At 41.5% G+C, this 21382-nt stretch overlaps 1 protein-coding gene across 6 annotated transcripts in view; it reads right to left on the reverse strand.

The window, feature by feature from the left end:
- Window positions 1-93: 93 nt before the first annotated feature.
- LOC113114241 (neuroblast differentiation-associated protein AHNAK) overlaps window positions 94-21382 on the reverse strand; it is a 32958-nt gene continuing 11669 nt past the window's right edge. For 4 of the 6 annotated variants that reach the window (XM_026281104.1, XM_026281101.1, XM_026281103.1 and 1 more), the window contains one exon: window positions 94-21262. In XM_026281104.1, the coding sequence (XP_026136889.1) occupies window positions 1151-21262 (20112 nt within the window). In that variant the 3' untranslated portion in view covers window positions 94-1150. The remainder of the gene's footprint in view (window positions 21263-21382) is intronic. The other 2 variants (XM_026281105.1, XM_026281106.1) reach the window with 2 other exon arrangements.

Here is a 21382-nt window from a genome sequence, read left to right on the forward strand (position 1 = left end):
TCCTGTGTGGTTTTGCATTACAATACAGAGGATATGAACAATCATGTACATTTTTCATACTTTGATGAAAATGAGTCACATTCAGCACATATGTATTGATAATTGTACACTTTATTTATTTTTTTGCAAGTGATACAAGGGGGGAAAAAAGTTAGAAACTTGCAGCCTAAATGTCCCATTATTTACAAGGGCAAATGCACAATTTATGCCTTTTCAAAATATTAATGTTTTACCATTGGCATTAGCATTCCTGTAGTTATATCACCACATTACAGCACAGCATTTCATAAACTGAGTGAGAGGAAGAGAGAGAGTCATCCGGATGTAAAGAAATGTGGATGATATAATCAAGAAAAATACCTTAGAAACCATTTAAAAATCAAAGCAAGTCACAGCTTTTGCCAACTGCTTTTTTGTTGTGCATTTTAAAGATATTCAAGCAATCATTGAAAAAGACAGTCTTAGATATAAATACTTTAGAAGATTATAATCTCTGTGTAAATTCCATAATATCTGAACTGTCATAATATTTGAGACACACAATTATGTTATCCCATGTATTGGTTTTGACTCAAATTATTTACAGTTTGTACAGCCCTTAAACTTAATCGTGCTCACTGAGATCTGGTTTATCACTGCTCAAATTAGTTAATCATATGCAATGATGACATATGATACAGCACTACTAATGTAAGTGAAGCTGAATTTTTAAAAACCTCTTAAATCTAACTAAAATCACTCTTGCATTTAAATGTGTCCATGCAATTTTAGAAAGGACAACATAGTTCCAAAACTTTCTAAAGTACAAAAATAGAACAAGTTGTCAGATGACAAATTTTTTATATTAACTACACACATTGTTGGATTGGATTTGAACTTCCTATCTACAAAACAAAATTAGAATTACATAACAGATTTCTCTTATTTACAGTTAAATTGTGATTCAGAGAAGGGAAAAAAAGTATATATATATATATTAGACACACACACACCAATGCCTGTAAAGAACATATGTGGCAAGTGAAGAAAGTCAATATGGCAGTGCACTATTGTTTAAATGAAAGGCAGATTTACACAGTCATCTAGACTGACAAAAGTGTGTGTGTGTGTGTGTGTGTGTGTGTACTGTGTATAGATACTAGTGTAAAAACTATTTCTTTGGTGACATAGCTAATTCGAGTTGTGGAAATCGAAAACTGCCTTTTGTACCACTATCACTGCTGGATGATGATGACATTCTGGACTTCTTTGAAGTCTGAGCAACTACACCAGCACCCTCAATCATAACCTCACTTTCATCTGTCACTTCATATGAACCTTTACTTTTTGAGCTAAAACCTCCAATTGTAGCAAACTTCAACTTTCCTTTTTTTCCTTTGGCCTTTTCTCCAACATCACCTGAAATGTTGCCACCCTCTGCCTGTAAGTGGCCTTCAGCAGAAACAGGGGAAGCTAAACCTCCCTCGTCACTTACAGAAGATGAATGATGTGTTTTTTTGAAGAGGTCAAGGGAGGCAGATTTACTCTTTGGTGAAACTTTAAACCCAGAGCTTCCCTCTACTGCTAACTTGCCACTTGTCAATTCCCCAGAACTAAGGCTCAACTCTTTAGACACCTTTGCACCACCTTTACTTGTAACATCAACACCTTCTCCCTCAACAGTAAGATCAGCTGCACTGCCAACTTTGGATTTAGATTTGACAAATAATTTTGGCATTTTGACTTTCACTTTTCCACCACTGCTTTTCATATCAGTGTTCTCCATTTCCAGACTTTGGGAAGAAACTTGAGAACCTGTAGCCAATTCACTTGAACCTACATCAACTCTCATCTCACCTCCATCTACTTTAGGCAATGCAACACCAAACTTTGGTACTTTGATTTTAGGAAAGGTTACATTACCTTCTTGGTACTCCATCACACCAGATAATGATGCATCTGGCTTCATGTCTAACCCACTTGCAGTCTCTCCCTTTTGTCCTCTTACATTAAAGCCTGGTATTTCAATGCTCCCTTTTACTCCTTTTTGCTCTGTGAGACTTAAATCAGCATCTAATGCACCACCATGGACATTTACAGTAGGCCCTCTCAACTCAACATCCTGTATTTTTCCTCCTATGTCAAATTTAGCCTTGCCTTTTCCATTAATGTCTGATCCTGCTACACTGAAATCTGGGGATTGAAAGGTCTTTTCTGGAACCTCTAAAGCTGCATCTCTAACAACCAGTTCAGGAGTTTTTATTTCAGAGCCAGAGATGCCAACTTTGGGCATTTTGATTTTTCCTCCTTTTGTTTTGAAATCAGGACTGTCCAAACTAGCATCTGGTGTCTGAATATCAGTTTTAAGGCTGGCAGAAGGCAAATCAGCAGATGATTTTATAGTTCCAGAGGCAGATGAACTACCTTTAGCCTTTGAAGATTTGATGTCAAATTCCACATCTGGAAAATGTAACCTTCCAAAAAGAGGTTTCTTTACTTTGGTTGACTTCATCTGTAAGTCAGGTTCATTTGCCTCCACCTTGATGGTTTCAATCTTCCCCTTCCCTTTGGCCAATTTGAATTTACCTTTCTTTCCTTTCACATTTATGTTCATATCAGGTCCTTCTACACTACCACCAGCATCAGGAATATCTGCATCTAATTTTGGGCTCTTAACTCCAAGCGAGAATTTAGATTTCTTCATTTTTGGCACCTTCATATTTGCATCTGGTCCACTGATGTTGACATCAGGGCTTTTGACATCAATACTTGCCCCTATATCTTTTTCAGGTATTGAAAGATTGCCATCTGAAGGCTTCATTCCAAAGTTGGGACCTTTGAATTTTGGGAACTTAACATGTTTTGAACCACCTTCAGGTCCTTCAATGTCAAGATCAGGAGCTTTAATATCAATTTCAGGTCCTTTAATGTCAACATCTGCTTTGGGGAGATTGATGTCAACATCTGGGCCCTCCACTTTAGGACCTTTGAGACCAAATGATGGCATTTTGATTTTAGGCATCTTGATGCCACCTTCTGGGCCCTCAATTTCAACATCAGGACCTTCAAAGTCCACTTTTGGTCTCTTTATGTCACCTGAAACATCCACATCACCCTTGACTTTGGGGCCTTTTAAGTTGACATCTGGCATAGACATTTTTGCACCCGATATGGTAGGCATTTTAAACTTAGGACCTTTGATTTTGCCCTCAGGTCCCTCAATGTCAATATCGGGAGCTTTAATGTCAATTTCAGGTCCTTTAATGTCAACATCTGCTTTGGGGAGATTGATGTCAACATCTGTGCCCTCCACAGTAGGACCTTTGAATCCAAATGATGGCATTTTGATTTTAGGCATCTTGAAGCCACCTTCTGGGCCCTCAATATCAACATCAGGACCTTCAATGTCCACTTTTGGTGCCTTTATGTCGCCTGAAATCTTAGGTACTGAAACATCCATATCACCTTTTATTTTGGGGCCTTTTAAGTTGACCTCTGGCATAGACATTTTTGGAACGGACATGGAAGGCATTTTAAACTTGGGACCTTTGATTTTTCCCTCCGGTCCCCCGATGTCAAGATCAGGAGCTTTAATGTCAAATTCAGGTCCTTTAATGTCAACATCTGCTTTGGGGAGATTGATGTCAACATCTGGGCCCTCCACTTTAGAACCTTTGAGTCCAAATGATGGCATTTTCATTTTAGGCATCTTAAAGCCACCTTCTGGGCCCTCAATATCAACATCAGGACCTTCAAGGTCCACTTTTGGTGCCTTTATGTCCCCTGAAATCTTAGGTACTGAAACATCCATATCACCTTTTATTTGGGGGCCTTTTAAGTTGACCTCTGGCATAGACATTTTTGGAACTGATATGGAAGGCATTTTAAACTTGGGACCTTTGATTTTGCCCTCCGGTCCCTCGATGTCAAGATCAGGAGCTTTAATGTCAATTTCAGGTCCTTTAATGTTAACATCTGCTTTGGGGAGATTGATGTCAACATCTGGGCCCTCCACTTTAGGACCTTTGAGTCCAAATGATGGCATTTTCATTTTAGGCATCTTGAAGCCACCGTCTGGGCCCTCAATATCTACATCAGGACATTCAATGTCCACTTTTGGTGCCTTTATGTCCCCTGAAATCTTAGGTACTGAAACATCCATATCACCTTTTATTTGGGGACCTTTTAAGTTGACCTCTGGCATAGACATTTTTGGAACTGATATGGAAGGCATTTTAAACTTGGGACCTTTGATTTTGCCCTCTGGTCCCTCGATGTCAAGATCAGGAGCTTTAATGTCAATTTCAGGTCCTTTAATGTTAACATCTGCTTTGGGGAGATTGATGTCAACATCTGGGCCCTCCACTTTAGGACCTTTGAGTCCAAATGATGGCATTTTCATTTTAGGCATCTTGAAGCCACCTTCTGGGCCCTCAATATCTACATCAGGACATTCAATGTCCACTTTTGGTGCCTTTATGTCTCCTGAAATCTTAGGTACTGAAACATCCATATCACCTTTTATTTGGGGGCCTTTTAAGTTGACCTCTGGCATAGACATTTTTGGAACTGATATGGAAGGCATTTTAAACTTGGGACCTTTGATTTTGCCCTCCGGTCCCTCGATGTCAAGATCAGGAGCTTTAATGTCAATTCCAGGTCCTTTAATGTTAACATCTGCTTTGGGGAGATTGATGTCAACATCTGGGCCCTCCACTTTAGGACCTTTGAGTCCAAATGATGGCATTTTCATTTTAGGCATCTTGAAGCCACCTTCTGGGCCCTCAAAATCAACATCAGGACATTCAATGTCTATTTTTGGTGCCTTTACATCCCCTGAAATCTTTGGTACAGAAAGATCCATATCACCCTTGACTTTTGGACTTTTCAAGTTGAAATCTACATCTGGCATAGAGATTTTTGGACCGGATACGGAAGGCATTTTATACTTGGGACCTTTTATTTTGCCCTCAGGTCCTTCAATGTCAAGATCTGGAGTTTTGATGTCAATTTCAGGTCCTTTAATATCAACATCTGCTTTGGGGAAATTGATGTCAACATCTGGGCCCTCCACTTTAGGACCTTTGAGCCCAAATGTTGGCATTTTGATTTTAGGCATTTTGATGCCACCTTCTGGGCCCTCTATCTGAACATCAGGTCCTTCAAAGTCCACTTTTGGAGCCTTTATGTCACCTGCAATATTGGGTCCAGAAACATCAATATCACCCTTGACTTTTGGACTTTTCAAGTTGAAGTCTACATCTGGCATAGAAATATTTGGGCCAGAGATCGATGGCATTTTGAATTTGGTGCCCTTGATTTGTCCCTCAACATCAAGATCAGGAGTCTTGATGTCAATTTCAGATGATTTTAAACCAATGTCACCACTAGGTACACTGACATCAATTTCTCCTTTGGGTGACTTAAAACCGAACTTTGGCATTTTAAATCTTGGCATCTTGAATCCTCCCTCTGGACTTTTAACTTCTATACTTGAAGAATCAACTTCCACTTTTGGCATATTTACATCACCTTCCAAACTGACACCCGCTTGACCTTTCACTTTAGATCCTTTCGGAAATTTGACATCAACATCAGGTGCTTCAATCTTCGGCCCTTTAAATCCAAACTTGGGCATTTTGAATTTAGACTTCTTGACATTTGTTTCTGGAAAATTAACCTCAACATTTGGACCTTCAGGACCAGATATTGATGGCATCTTGACTTTGGGGCCCTTGATCTTTCCTTCTGGTAATTCGATATCAAGTTCTGGACCCTTAATATTCACATCTGGGGCTTTAATTTCTCCTTCCAGTTTTGGAACAGACACATCAACATCACCTTTCAGTTTTGGTCCTTTCAGATTGAAATCAACATCTGGCATAGAAATATTTGGACCAGAGATTGATGGCATCTTGAATTTGGGGCCCTTGATTTTTCCCTCAGGTCCTTCAATGTCAAGCCCTGGAGCTTTGATGTCCATATCTGGTGCCTTAATGTCAATATCGGCTTTAGGGATTTTCACATCAACATCTGGACCCTCCAGTTTTGTACTTTTCATTCCGAATGATGGCATTTTGATCTTTGGCATCTTAAAACCACCCTCAGGTCCTTCAATTTCTGGGCCTTCAATTTCCACTTTTGGTGCTTTAATATCTCCTGACACTTTTGGAACGGACATGTCAAGATCACCTTTCAGTTTTGGACCTTTCAAATTAAAGTCAATGTCTGGCATAGAAATATTTGGGCCAGAGATCGATGGCATCTTGAATTTGGGGCCCTTGATTTTTCCCTCAGGTCCTTCAATGTCAACCTCTGGAGCTTTGATGTCCACATCTGGTGCCTTAATGTCAATATCAGTTTTAGGGATTTTCACATCAACATCTGGACCCTCCAGTTTTGGACCCTTCATTCCGAAAGATGGCATTTTGATCTTTGGCATCTTAAAACCACCCTCAGGTCCTTCAATTTCTGGGCCTTCAATTTCCACTTTTGGTGCTTTAATATCTCCTTTCACTTTTGGAGCCGTCATGTCAACATCACCTTTCAGTTTTGGACCTTTCAAGTTGAAGTCAATGTCTGGCATAGAAATATTTGGGCCAGAGATCGATGGCATCTTGAATTTGGGGCCCTTGATTTTTCCCTCAGGTCCTTCAATGTCAACCTCTGGAGCTTTGATGTCCACATCTGGTGCCTTAATGTCAATATCGGCTTTAGGGATTTTCACATCAACATCTGGACCCTCCAATTTTGGACCCTTCATTCCGAATGATGGCATTTTGATCTTTGGCATCTTAAAACCACCATCAGGTCCTTCAAATTCTGGGCCTTCAATTTCCACTTTTGGTGCTTTAATATCTCCTGCCACTTTTGGAGCAGACATGTCAACATCACCTTTCAGTTTTGGACTTTTCAGATTGAAGTCAATGTCTGGCATAGAAATATTTGGGCCAGAGATCGATGGCATCTTGAATTTGGGGCCCTTGATTTTTCCCTCAGGTCCTTCAATGTCAATCTCTGGAGCTCTGATGTCCACATCTGGTGCCTTAATGTCAATATCGGCTTTAGGGATTTTCACATCAACATCTGGACCCTCCAATTTTGGACCCTTCATTCCGAATGATGGCATTTTGATCTTTGGCATCTTAAAACCACCATCAGGTCCTTCAAATTCTGGGCCTTCAATTTCCACTTTTGGTGCTTTAATATCTCCTGCCACTTTTGGAGCAGACATGTCAACATCACCTTTCAGTTTTGGACTTTTCAGATTGAAGTCAATGTCTGGCATAGAAATATTTGGGCCAGAGATCGATGGCATCTTGAATTTGGGGCCCTTGATTTTTCCCTCAGGTCCTTCAATGTCAATCTCTGGAGCTTTGATGTCCACATCTGGTGCCTTAATGTCGATATCGGCTTTAGGGATTTTCACATCAACATCTGGACCCTCTAGTTTTGGACCCTTCATTCCAAATGATGGCATTTTGAACTTTGGCATCTTAAAACCACCCTCAGGTCCTTCCAATTCTGGGCCTTCAATTTCCACTTTTGGTGCTTTAATATCTCCTTTCACTTTTGGAGCAGACATGTCAACATCACCTTTCAGTTTTGGACCTTTCAAGTTGAAGTCAACATCTGGCATAGATATATTTGGGCCAGAGAGCGATGGCATCTTGAATTTGGGGCCCTTGATTTTTCCCTCAGGTCCTTCAATGTCAACCTCTGGAGCTTTGATGTCCACATATGGTGCCTTTATGTCAATATCGGCTTTAGGGATTTTCACATCAACATCTGGACCCTCTAGTTTTGGACCCTTCATTCCAAATGATGGCATTTTGAACTTTGGCATCTTAAAACCACCCTCAGGTCCTTCAATTTCTGGGCCTTCAATTTCCACTTTTGGTGCTTTAATATCTCCTGCCACTTTTGGAGCAGACATGTCAACATCACCTTTCAGTTTTGGACTTTTCAGATTGAAGTCAATGTCTGGCATAGAAATATTTGGGCCAGAGATCGATGGCATCTTGAATTTGGGGCCCTTGATTTTTCCCTCAGGTCCTTCAATGTCAATCTCTGGAGCTTTGATGTCCACATGTGGTGCCTTAATGTCGATATCGGCTTTAGGGATTTTCACATCAACATCTGGACCCTCTAGTTTTGGACCCTTCATTCCAAATGATGGCATTTTGAACTTTGGCATCTTAAAACCACCCTCAGGTCCTTCAATTTCTGGGCCTTCAATTTCCACGTTTGGTGCTTTAATATCTCCTTTCACTTTTGGAGCAGACATGTCAACATCACCTTTCAGTTTTGGACCTTTCAAGTTGAAGTCAACATCTGGCATAGATATATTTGGGCCAGAGAGCGATGGCATCTTGAATTTGGGGCCCTTGATTTTTCCCTCAGGTCCTTCAATGTCAACCTCTGGAGCTTTGATGTCCACATCTGGTGCCTTAATGTCAATATCGGCTTTAGGGATTTTCACATCAACATCTGGAGCCTCTAGTTTTGGACTCTTCATTCCAAATGATGGCATTTTGAACTTTGGCATCTTAAAACCACCCTCAGGTCCTTCCAATTCTGGGCCTTCAATTTCCACTTTTGGTGCTTTAATATCTCCTTTCACTTTTGGAGCAGACATGTCAACATCACCTTTCAGTTTTGGACCTTTCAAGTTGAAGTCAACATCTGGCATAGATATATTTGGGCCAGAGAGCGATGGCATCTTGAATTTGGGGCCCTTGATTTTTCCCTCAGGTCCTTCAATGTCAACCTCTGGAGCTTTGATGTCCACATCTGGTGCCTTAATGTCAATATTGGCTTCAGGGATTTTCACATCAACATCTGGACCCTCCAATTTTGGACCCTTCATTCCAAATGATGGCATTTTGATCTTAGGCATCTTAAAACCACCCTCAGGTCCTTCAAATTCTGGGCCTTCAATTTCCACTTTTGGTGCTTTAATATCTCCTTTCACTTTTGGAGCAGACATGTCAACATCACCTTTCAGTTTTGGACCTTTCAAGTTGAAGTCAACATCTGGCATAGATATATTTGGGCCAGAGATCGATGGCATCTTGAATTTGGGGCCCTTGATTTTTCCCTCAGGTCCTTCAATGTCAACCTCTGGAGCTTTGATGTCCACATCTGGTGCCTTAATGTCAATATCGGCTTTAGGGATTTTCACATCAACATCTGGACCCTCTAGTTTTGGACCCTTCATTCCAAATGATGGCATTTTGAACTTTGGCATCTTAAAACCACCCTCAGGTCCTTCAATTTCTGGGCCTTCAATTTCCACTTTTGGTGCTTTAATATCTCCTTTCACTTTTGGAGCAGACATGTCAACATCACCTTTCAGTTTTGGACCTTTCAAGTTGAAGTCAACATCTGGCATAGATATATTTGGGCCAGAGATCGATGGCATCTTGAATTTGGGGCCCTTGATTTTTCCCTCAGGTCCTTCAATGTCAACCTCTGGAGCTTTGATGTCCACATCTGGTGCCTTAATGTCAATATCGGCTTTAGGGATTTTCACATCAACATCTGGACCCTCCAATTTTGGACCCTTCATTCCGAATGATGGCATTTTGATCTTAGGCATCTTAAAACCACCCTCAGGTCCTTCAAATTCTGGGCCTTCAATTTCCACTTTTGGTGCTTTAATATCTCCTGCCACTTTTGGAGCAGACATGTCAACATCACCTTTCAGTTTTGGACCTTTCAGATTGAAGTCAATGTCTGGCATTGAAATATTTGGGCCAGAGATCGATGGCATCTTGAATTTGGGGCCCTTGATTTTTCCCTCAGGTCCTTCAATGTCAATCTCTGGAGCTTTGATGTCCACATCTGGTGCCTTAATGTCAATATCGGCTTTAGGGATTTTCACATCAACATCTGGACCCTCTAGTTTTGGACCCTTCATTCCAAATGATGGCATTTTGAACTTTGGCATCTTAAAACCACCCTCAGGTCCTTCAATTTCTGGGCCTTCAATTTCCACTTTTGGTGCTTTAATATCTCCTTTCACTTTTGGAGCAGACATGTCAACATCACCTTTCAGTTTTGGACCTTTCAAGTTGAAGTCAACATCTGGCATAGATATATTTGGGCCAGAGATCGATGGCATCTTGAATTTGGGGCCCTTGATTTTTCCTTCAGGTCCTTCAATATAAACCTCTGGAGCTTTGATGTCCACATCTGGTGCCTTAATGTCAATATCAGGTTTAGGGAATTTCACATCAACATCTGGACCCTCCAATTTTGGACCCTTCATTCCGAATGATGGCATTTTAATCTTAGGCATCTTAAAACCACCCTCAGGTCCTTCAAATTCTGGGCCTTCAATTTCCACTTTTGGTGTTTTAATATCTCCTTTCACTTTTGGAGCAGACATGTCAACATCACCTTTCAGTTTTGGACCTTTCAAGTTGAAGTCAACATCTGGCATAGATATATTTGGGCCAGAGATCGATGGCATCTTGAATTTGGGACCCTTGATTTTTCCCTCAGGTCCTTCAATGTCAACCTCTGGAGCTTTGATGTCCACATCTGGTGCCTTAATGTCAATATCGGCTTTAGGGATTTTCATATCAACATCTGGACCCTCTAGTTTTGGACCCTTCATTCCAAATGATGGCATTTTGAACTTTGGCATCTTAAAACCACCCTCAGGTCCTTCAATTTCTGGGCCTTCAATTTCCACTTGTGGTGCTTTAATATCTCCTTTCACTTTTGGAGCAGACATGTCAACATCACCTTTCAGTTTTGGACCTTTCAAGTTGAAGTCAACATCTGGCATAGAGATATTTGGGCCAGAGATCGATGGCATCTTGAATTTGGGGCCCTTGATTTTTCCCTCAGGTCCTTCAATGTCAACCTCTGGAGCTTTGATGTCCACATCTGGTGCCTTAATGTCAATATCGGCTTTAGGGATTTTCACATCAACATCTGGACCCTCCAATTTTGGACCCTTCATTCCGAATGATGGCATTTTGATCTTAGGCATCTTAAAACCACCCTCAGGTCCTTCAAATTCTGGGCCTTCAATTTCCACTTTTGGTGTTTTAATATCTCCTTTCACTTTTGGAGCAGACATGTCAACATCACCTTTCAGTTTTGGACCTTTCAAGTTGAAGTCAACATCTGGCATAGATATATTTGGGCCAGAGATCGATGGCATCTTGAATTTGGGGCCCTTGATTTTTCCCTCAGGTCCTTCAATGTCAACCTCTGGAGCTTTGATGTCCACATCTGGTGCCTTAATGTCAATATCGGCTTTAGGGATTTTCACATCAACATCTGGACCCTCTAGTTTTGGACCCTTCATTCCAAATGATGGCATTTTGAACTTTGGCATCTTAAAACCACCCTCAGGTCCTTCAATTTCTGGGCCTTCAATTTCCACTTTTGGTGCTTTAATATCTCCTTTCACTTTTGGAGCAGACATGTCAACATCACCTTTCAGTTTTGGACCTTTCAAGTTGAAGTCAACATCTGGCATAGAGATATTTGGGCCAGAGATCGATGGCATCTTGAATTTGGGGCCCTTGATTTTTCCCTCAGGTCCTTCAATGTCAACCTCTGGAGCTTTGATGTCCACATCTGGTGCCTTAATGTCAATATCGGCTTTAGGGATTTTCACATCAACATCTGGACCCTCCAATTTTGGACCCTTCATTCCGAATGATGGCATTTTGATCTTAGGCATCTTAAAACCACCCTCAGGTCCTTCAAATTCTGGGCCTTCAATTTCCACTTTTGGTGTTTTAATATCACTTTTCAGTTTTGGACCTTTCAGATTGAAGTCAATGTCTGGCATAGAAACATTTGGGCCAGAGATCGATGGCATCTTGAATTTGGGGCCCTTGATTTTTCCCTCAGGTCCTTCAATGTCAACCTCTGGAGCTTTGATGTCCACATTTGGTGCCTTAATGTCAATATCGGCTTTAGGAATTTTCACATCAACATCTGGACCCTCTAGTTTTGGACCCTTCATTCCAAATGATGGCATTTTGAACTTTGGCATCTTAAAACCACCCTCAGGTCCTTCAATTTCTGGGCCTTCAATTTCCACTTTTGGTGCTTTAATATCTCCTTTCACTTTTGGAGCAGACATGTCAACATCACCTTTCAGTTTTGGACCTTTCAAGTTGAAGTCAACATCTGGCATAGATATATTTGGGCCAGAGATCGATGGCATCTTGAATTTGGGGCCCTTGATTTTTCCCTCAGGTCCTTCAATGTCAACCTCTGGAGCTTTGATGTCCACATCTGGTGCTTTAATGTCAATATCAGGTTTAGGGATTTTCACATCAACATCTGGACCCTCCAATTTTGGACCCTTCATTCCGAATGATGGCATTTTGATCTTAGGCATCTTAAAACCACCCTCAGGTCCTTCCAATTCTGGGCCTTCAATTTCCACTTTTGGTGCTTTAATATCTCCTGCCACTTTTGGAGCAGACATGTCAACATCACCTTTCAGTTTTGGACCTTTCAGATTGAAGTCAATGTCTGGCATAGAAACATTTGGGCCAGAGATCGATGGCATCTTGAATTTGGGGCCCTTGATTTTTCCCTCAGGTCCTTCAATGTCAACCTCTGGAGCTTTGATGTCCACATTTGGTGCCTTAATGTCAATATCGGCTTTAGGGATTTTCACATCAACATCTGGACCCTCTAGTTTTGGACCCTTCATTCCAAATGATGGCATTTTGAACTTTGGCATCTTAAAACCACCCTCAGGTCCTTCAATTTCTGGGCCTTCAATTTCCACTTTTGGTGCTTTAATATCTCCTTTCACTTTTGGAGCAGACATGTCAACATCACCTTTCAGTTTTGGACCTTTCAAGTTGAAGTCAACATCTGGCATAGATATATTTGGGCCAGAGATCGATGGCATCTTGAATTTGGGGCCCTTGACTTTTCCCTCAGGTCCTTCAATGTCAACCTCTGGAGCTTTGATGTCCACATCTGGTGCTTTAATGTCAATATCAGGTTTAGGGATTTTCACATCAACATCTGGACCCTCCAATTTTGGACCCTTCATTCCGAATGATGGCATTTTGATCTTAGGCATCTTAAAACCACCCTCAGGACCTTCCAATTCTGGGCCTTCAATTTCCACTTTTGGTGCTTTAATATCTCCTGCCACTTTTGGAGCAGACATGTCAACATCACCTTTCAGTTTTGGACCTTTCAGATTGAAGTCAATGTCTGGCATAGAAACATTTGGGCCAGAGATCGATGGCATCTTGAATTTGGGGCCCTTGATTTTTCCCTCAGGTCCTTCAATGTCAACCTCTGGAGCTTTGATGTCCACATTTGGTGCCTTAATGTCAATATCGGCTTTAGGAATTTTCACATCAACATCTGGACCCTCTAGTTTTGGACCCTTCATTCCAAATGATGGCATTTTGAACTTTGGCATCTTAAAACCACCCTCAGGTCCTTCAATTTCTGGGCCTTCAATTTCCACTTTTGGTGCTTTAATATCTCCTTTCACTTTTGGAGCAGACATGTCAACATCACCTTTCAGTTTTGGACCTTTCAAGTTGAAGTCAACATCTGGCATAGATATATTTGGGCCAGAGATCGATGGCATCTTGAATTTGGGGCCCTTGATTTTTCCCTCAGGTCCTTCAATGCCAACCTCTGGAGCTTTGATGTCCACATCTGGTATATTAATGTCAATATCGGCTTTAGGGATTTTCACATCAACATCTGGACCCTCTAGTTTTGGACCCTTCATTCCAAATGTTGGCATTTTGAACTTTGGCATCTTAAAACCACCCTCAGGTCCTTCAATTTCTGGGCCTTCAATTTCCACTTTTGGTGCTTTAATATCTCCTTTCACTTTTGGAGCAGACATGTCAACATCACCTTTCAGTTTTGGACCTTTCAAGTTGAAGTCAACATCTGGCATAGATATATTTGGGCCAGAGATCGATGGCATCTTGAATTTGGGGCCCTTGATTTTTCCCTCAGGTCCTTCAATGTCAACCTCTGGAGCTTTGATGTCCACATCTGGTGCCTTAATGTCAATATCAGCTTTAGGGATTTTCACATCAACATCTGGACCCTCCAGTTTTGGACCCTTCATTCCGAATGATGGCATTTTGATCTTTGGCATCTTAAAACCACCCTCAGGTCCTTCAATTTCAGGGCCTTCAATTTCCACTTTTGGTGCTTTAATATCTCCTGCCACTTTGGGAATGGACACGTCAACATCACCTTTCAGTTTTGGACCTTTCAGATTGAAGTCAATGTCTGGCATAGAAATATTTGGGCCAGAGATTGATGGCATCTTGAATTTGGAGCCTTTGATTTTTCCTTCAGGTCTTTCAATGTCAAACTCTGGAGCTTTGATGTCCACATCTGGTGCCTTAATGTCAATATCGGCTTTAGGGATTTTCACATCAACATCTGGACCCTCCAGTTTTGGACCCTTCATTCCGAATGATGGCATTTTGATCTTTGGCATCTTAAAACCACCCTCAGGTCCTTCAATTTCTGGGCCTTCAATTTCCACTTTTGGTGCTTTAATATCTCCTTCCACTTTGGGAATGGACACGTCAACATCACCTTTCAGTTTTGGACCTTTCAGATTGAAGTCAACATCTGGCATAGAAATCTTTGGAGCAGAGATCGACGGCATCTTGAATTTGGGGCCCTTGATTTTTCCCTCAGGTCCTTCAAGGTCTACCTCCAGAGCTTTGATGTCCACATCTGGTGCCTTAATATCAATATCGGCTTTAGGGATTTTCAAATCAACATCTGGACCCTCCAATTTTGGACCCTTCATTCCGAATGATGGCATTTTGATCTTTGGCATCTTAAAACCACCCTCAGGTCCTTCAATGTCTGGGCCTTCAATTTCCACTTTTGGTGCTTTAATATCTCCTTTCACTTTTGGAGCAGACATGTCAACATCACCTTTCAGTTTTGGACCTTTCAAGTTGAAGTCAACATCTGGCATAGATATATTTGGGCCAGAGATCGATGGCATCTTGAATTTGGGGCCCTTGATTTTTCCCTCAGGTCCTTCAATATCAACCTCTGGAGCTTTGATGTCCACATCTGGTGCCTTAATGTCAATATCGGCTTTAGGGATTTTCACATCAACATCTGGACCCTCCAGTTTTGGACCCTTCATTCCGAATGATGGCATTTTGATCTTTGGCATCTTAAAACCACCCTCAGGTCCTTCAATTTCTGGGCCTTCAATTTCCACTTTTGGTGCTTTAATATCTCCTTCCACTTTGGGAATGGACACGTCAACATCACCTTTCAGTTTTGGACCTTTCAGATTGAAGTCAACATCTGGCATAGAAATCTTTGGAGCAGAGATCGACGGCATCTTGAATTTGGGGCCCTTGATTTTTCCCTCAGGTCCTTCAAGGTCTACCTCCAGAGCTTTGATGTCCACATCTGGTGCCTTAATATCAATATCGGCTTTAGGGATTTTCACATCAACATCTGGACCCTCCAATTTTGGACCCTTCATTCCGAATGATGGCATTTTGATCTTTGGCATCTTAAAACCACCCTCAGGTCCTTCAATTTCTGGGCCTTCAATTTCCACTTTTGGTGCTTTAATATCTCCTGCCACTTTTGGAGCAGACATGTCAACATCACCTTTCAGTTTTGGACCTTTCAAGTTGAAGTCAACATCTGGCATAGATATATTTGGGCCAGAGATCGATGGCATCTTGAATTTGGGGCCCTTGATTTTTCCCTCAGGTCCTTCAATATCAACCTCTGGAGCTTTGATGTCTACATCTGGTGCCTTAATGTCAATATTAGGTTTAGGGATTTTCACATCAACATCTGGACCCTCCAGTTTTGGACCCTTCATTCCGAATGATGGCATTTTAATCTTTGGCATCTTAAAACCACCCTCAGGTCCTTCAATTTCTGGGCCTTCAATTTCCACTTTTGGTGCTTTAATATCTCCTTCCACTTTGGGAATGGACACGTCAACATCACCTTTCAGTTTTGGACCTTTCAGATTGAAGTCAACATCTGGCATAGAAATCTTTGGAGCAGAGATCGACGGCATCTTGAATTTGGGGCCCTTGATTTTTCCCTCAGGTCCTTCAAGGTCTACCTCCAGAGCTTTGATGTCCACATCTGGTGCCTTAATATCAATATCGGCTTTAGGGATTTTCACATCAACATCTGGACCCTCCAATTTTGGACCCTTCATTCCGAATGATGGCATTTTGATCTTTGGCATCTTAAAACCACCCTCAGGTCCTTCAATTTCTGGGCCTTCAATTTCCACTTTTGGTGCTTTAATATCTCCTGCCACTTTTGGAGCAGACATGTCAACATCACCTTTCAGTTTTGGACCTTTCAAGTTGAAGTCAACATCTGGCATAGATATATTTGGGCCAGAGATCGATGGCATCTTGAATTTGGGGCCCTTGATTTTTCCCTCAGGTCCTTCAATATCAACCTCTGGAGCTTTGATGTCTACATCTGGTGCCTTAATGTCAATATTAGGTTTAGGGATTTTCACATCAACATCTGGACCCTCCAGTTTTGGACCCTTCATTCCGAATGATGGCATTTTAATCTTTGGCATCTTAAAACCACCCTCAGGTCCTTCAATTTCAGGGCCTTCAATTTCAACTTTTGGTGTTTTAATATCACCTTCCACTTTGGGAATGGACATGTCAACATCACCTTTCAGTTTTGGACCTTTCAGATTGAAGTCCACATCTGGCATAGAAATCTTTGGACCAGAGACAGATGGAATCTTGAATTTGGGGCCCTTGATTTTTCCCTCAGGTCCTTCAAGGTCCACCTCTGGAGCTTTGATGTCCACATCTGGTGCCTTAATGTCAATATCAGTTTTAGGGATTTTTACATCAACATCTGGACCCTCCAGTTTTGGACCCTTCATTCCGAATGAAGGCATTTTGATCTTTGGCATCTTAAAACCACCCTCAGGTCCTTCAATTTCTGGGCCTTCAATTTCCACTTTTGGTGCTTTAATATCTCCTTCCACTTTGGGAACGGAAATGTCAACATCACCTTTCAGTTTTGGACCTTTCAGATTGAAGTCAACATCTGGCATAGAAATCTTTGGAGCAGAGATCGACGGCATCTTGAATTTGGGGCCCTTGATTTTTCCCTCAGGTCCTTCAATGTCAACCTCTGGAGCTTTGATGTCCACATTTGGTGCCTTAATGTCAATATCGCCTTTAGGGATTTTCACATCAACATCTGGACCCTCCAGTTTTGGACCCTTCATTCCGAATGATGGCATTTTGATCTTTGGCATCTTAAAACCACCCTCAGGTCCTTCAATTTCTGGGCCTTCAATTTCCACTTTTGGTGCTTTAATATCTCCTTCCACTTTGGGAACAGACACGTCAACATCACCTTTCAGTTTTGGACCTTTCAGATTGAAGTCAACATCTGGCATAGAAATTTTTGGACCAGAGACAGATGGAATCTTGAATTTGGGGCCCTTGATTTTTCCCTCAGGTCCTTCAAGGTCCACCTCTGGGGCTTTGATGTCCACATCTGGTGCCTTAATGTCAATATCAGTTTTAGGGATTTTCACATCAACATCTGGACCCTCCAGTTTTGGACCCTTCATTCCAAATGTTGGCATTTTGATCTTTGGCATCTTAAAACCACCCTCAGGTCCTTCAATATCTGGGCCTTCAATTTCCACTTTTGGTGCTTTAATATCTCCTTCCACTTTGGGCACAGACACGTCAACATCACCTTTAAGTTTTGGACCTTTCAGATTGAAGTCAACATCTGGCATAGAAATCTTTGGACCAGAGACTGATGGTATCTTGACTTTGGGGCCCTTGATTTTTCCCTCAGGTCCTTCAATGTCAACCTCTGGAGCTTTGATGTCCACATTTGGTGCATTAATGTCAATATCAGTTTTAGGGATTTTCACATCAACATCTGGACCCTCCAGTTTTGGACCCTTCATTCCAAATGTTGGCATTTTGATCTTTGGCATCTTAAAACCACCCTCAGGTCCTTTAATTTCTGGGCCTTCAATTTCCACTTTTGGTGCTTTAATATCTCCTTCCACTTTGGGCACAGACACGTCAACATCACCTTTAAGTTTTGGACCTTTCAGATTGAAGTCAACATCTGGCATAGAAATCTTTGGACCAGAGACTGATGGTATCTTGACTTTGGGGCCCTTGATTTTTCCCTCAGGTCCTTCAATGTCGACCTCTGGAGCTTTGATGTCCACATTTGGTGCCTTAATGTCAATATTGCCTTTAGGGATTTTCACATCAACATCTGGACCCTCCAGTTTTGGACCCTTCATTCCAAATGTTGGCATTTTGATCTTTGGCATCTTAAAACCACCCTCAGGTCCTTCAATTTCTGGGCCTTCAATTTCCACTTTTGGTGCTTTAATATCTCCTTCCACTTTGGGAACGGACACGTCAACATCACCTTTCAGTTTTGGACCTTTCAGATTGAAGTCGACATCTGGCATAGAAATCTTTGGACCAGAGACAGATGGTATCTTGAATTTGGGGCCCTTGATTTTTCCCTCAGGTCCTTCAATGTCAACCTCTGGAGCTTTGATGTCCACATTTGGTGCCTTAATGTCAATATCAGTTTTAGAGATTTTCACATCAACATCTGGACCCTCCAGTTTTGGACCCTTCATTCCAAATGTTGGCATTTTGATCTTTGGCATCTTAAAACCACCCTCAGGTCCTTCAATTTCTGGGCCTTCAATTTCCACTTTTGGTGCTTTAATATCTCCTTCCACTTTGGGCACAGACACGTCAACATCACCTTTAAGTTTTGGACCTTTCAGATTGAAGTCAACATCTGGCATAGAAATCTTTGGACCAGAGACTGATGGTATCTTGACTTTGGGGCCCTTGATTTTTCCCTCAGGTCCTTCAATGTCAACCTCTGGAGCTTTGATGTCCACATTTGGTGCCTTAATGTCAATATCGCCTTTAGGGATTTTCACATCAACATCTGGACCCTCCAGTTTTGGAACCTTCATTCCAAATGTTGGCATTTTGATCTTTGGCATCTTAAAACCACCGTCAGGTCCTTCAATTTCTGGGCCTTCAATTTCCACTTTTGGTGCTTTAATATCTCCTTCCACTTTGGGCACAGACACGTCAACATCACCTTTAAGTTTTGGACCTTTAAGATTGAAGTCAACATCTGGCATAGAAATCTTTGGACCAGAGACTGATGGTATCTTGACTTTGGGGCCCTTGATTTTTCCCTCAGGTCCTTCAATGTCAACCTCTGGAGCTTTGATGTCCACATTTGGTGCCTTAATGTCAATATCGCCTTTAGGGATTTTCACATCAAGATCTGGACCCTCCAGTTTTGGACCCTTCATTCCAAATGTTGGCATTTTGATCTTTGGCATCTTAAAACCACCCTCAGGTCCTTCAATTTCTGGGCCTTCAATTTCCACTTTTGGTGCTTTAATATCTCCTTCCACTTTGGGAACAGACACGTCAACATCACCTTTCAGTTTTGAACCTTTCAGATTGAAGTCGACATCTGGCATAGAAATATTTGGACCAGAGACTGATGGTATCTTGAATTTGGGGCCCTTGATTTTTCCCTCAGGTCCTTCAATGTCAACCTCTGGAGCTTTGATGTCCACATTTGGTGCCTTAATGTCAATATCAGTTTTAGAGATTTTCACATCTACATCTGGACCTTCCAGTTTTGTACCCTTCATTCCGAATGATGGCATTTTGATCTTTGGTATCTTAAATCCATCCTCAGATACTTCCATTTCTGGGCCTTTAATTTCAACTTTTGGTGCTTTAATATCTCCTTCCACTTTTGGAATGGACACGTCAATATCGCCTTTCAGTTTAGGACCTTTCAGATTTAAGTCAACGTCTGGCATAGAAATTTTTGGACCAGAGATCGACGGCATTGTGAATTTGGGGCCCTTGATTTTTCCCTCAGGTCCTCCAATATCAACCTCAGAAGCTTTGATGTCAACATCTGGTGCATTCAATGTTGACCCTTTTACATTTAAGTTCTCGTCAGACACTGCAATCCTAGAACCGGAGACTGGTGGTATCTTGATTTCGGGATATCTGACTCTTACTTCAGATTTCTCAACATTAAACTCTGGACTCTTGATTTCCACATCTGGTGCTTTAATCTCCATTTTGGCTTTAGCAAGATTTACATCATTCATTTTTTGTCCTTTGAGATTTAAATCTATATCTGGCATAGAAATTTGACCAGTGATTGATGGCGCATCAAATTTGACATCTTTGACTGTAGGCTCATGTCCTTTGAAGTGAAGCTCTAGACCCCTGACATCCATATCTGGTTGTGTGATTTTTACATCAGCTTTGGGTAGACATACTACTGTATCAGGTTCCTGAACCCTAGCTGACATTTCTTGATTCCCAGTTATGCTGAAACCTCTCTGACTAATATCTTTAAGATTTTGATTGTTAAAATTCTCTTCCACATTTTGAACTTCCTTGGGCCTTTGCACATCTATGGTAACTTTAGACAATTTGGTTTTATCAGCAGACCCATCCTTACGCACTTCAGATAAAGATTCCCTGCCAATACTGCCCCCTGTATCTCCACTAATGGAAAAACCTGAAACACGAGTATTCAGAACAGGGCCCTTTACTGTAGGAACCTCAGTTCCTCCCATCATACTTGAAGCTTTAAAACCAGTTTCCAATGGAGAAGAAATATTTCTCATGTCTTTGTCTAACCCCATGGTTACTCTGCCAGAGAGATCACTACTACCTGCAGAAGCTTCAGTCCTTCCAAAATGTTCTATCCCCTTCTGTCCTCTACCACCTGACAGTCCAGTGTCTGACACATTAATTATAATCTCTTTACCACTACCATCTAATTCACTTGTTGCTTTTCCAGATTCTGTGCTAGAGTGCTTCACAGTGGAGCCAGTGACATGGGGACCGCTAAGAGTTATGTCCCCCATTTGTATACCTCCATGTGCACCACTAACAAGGCTACTATGTGGTAATCTAATTTGAGTAGAATCCCCCTCCGACTGCTCATGCTGCAAGACCTGAAATTTGAACTCAGGGCTTGAGTGATCAATCTGCTGACTAGTCTCCCCAGGCACGTCTACAGTGTAGGTAGTTATTCGACGAGTGATTGTAGTAATGGTGCAACCATCACTGCTTGTGCTGCTGTGACGTTCTGTGCGCACATCAACACCCTCAGCAAGATCCTCTGACTTTAGCCTAGGTTTAATCTTCTTAGTGTAGATTCTCTTGTAGTCTTCGTCATCCCCACTCTACAGGAAATAGAATATTACAAATAATAACATGTCATTTCTGTTTAAAAAAAAAAATATGTAAGAGAGATATGTGTAAAATATTTCAGTTAAATGTAGTTTGTTAAATACTGAAGTACT

Source organism: Carassius auratus, chromosome 14, assembly GCF_003368295.1.
Source record: "Carassius auratus strain Wakin chromosome 14, ASM336829v1, whole genome shotgun sequence".
Classification (NCBI taxonomy): Eukaryota; Metazoa; Chordata; class Actinopteri; order Cypriniformes; family Cyprinidae; genus Carassius; species Carassius auratus.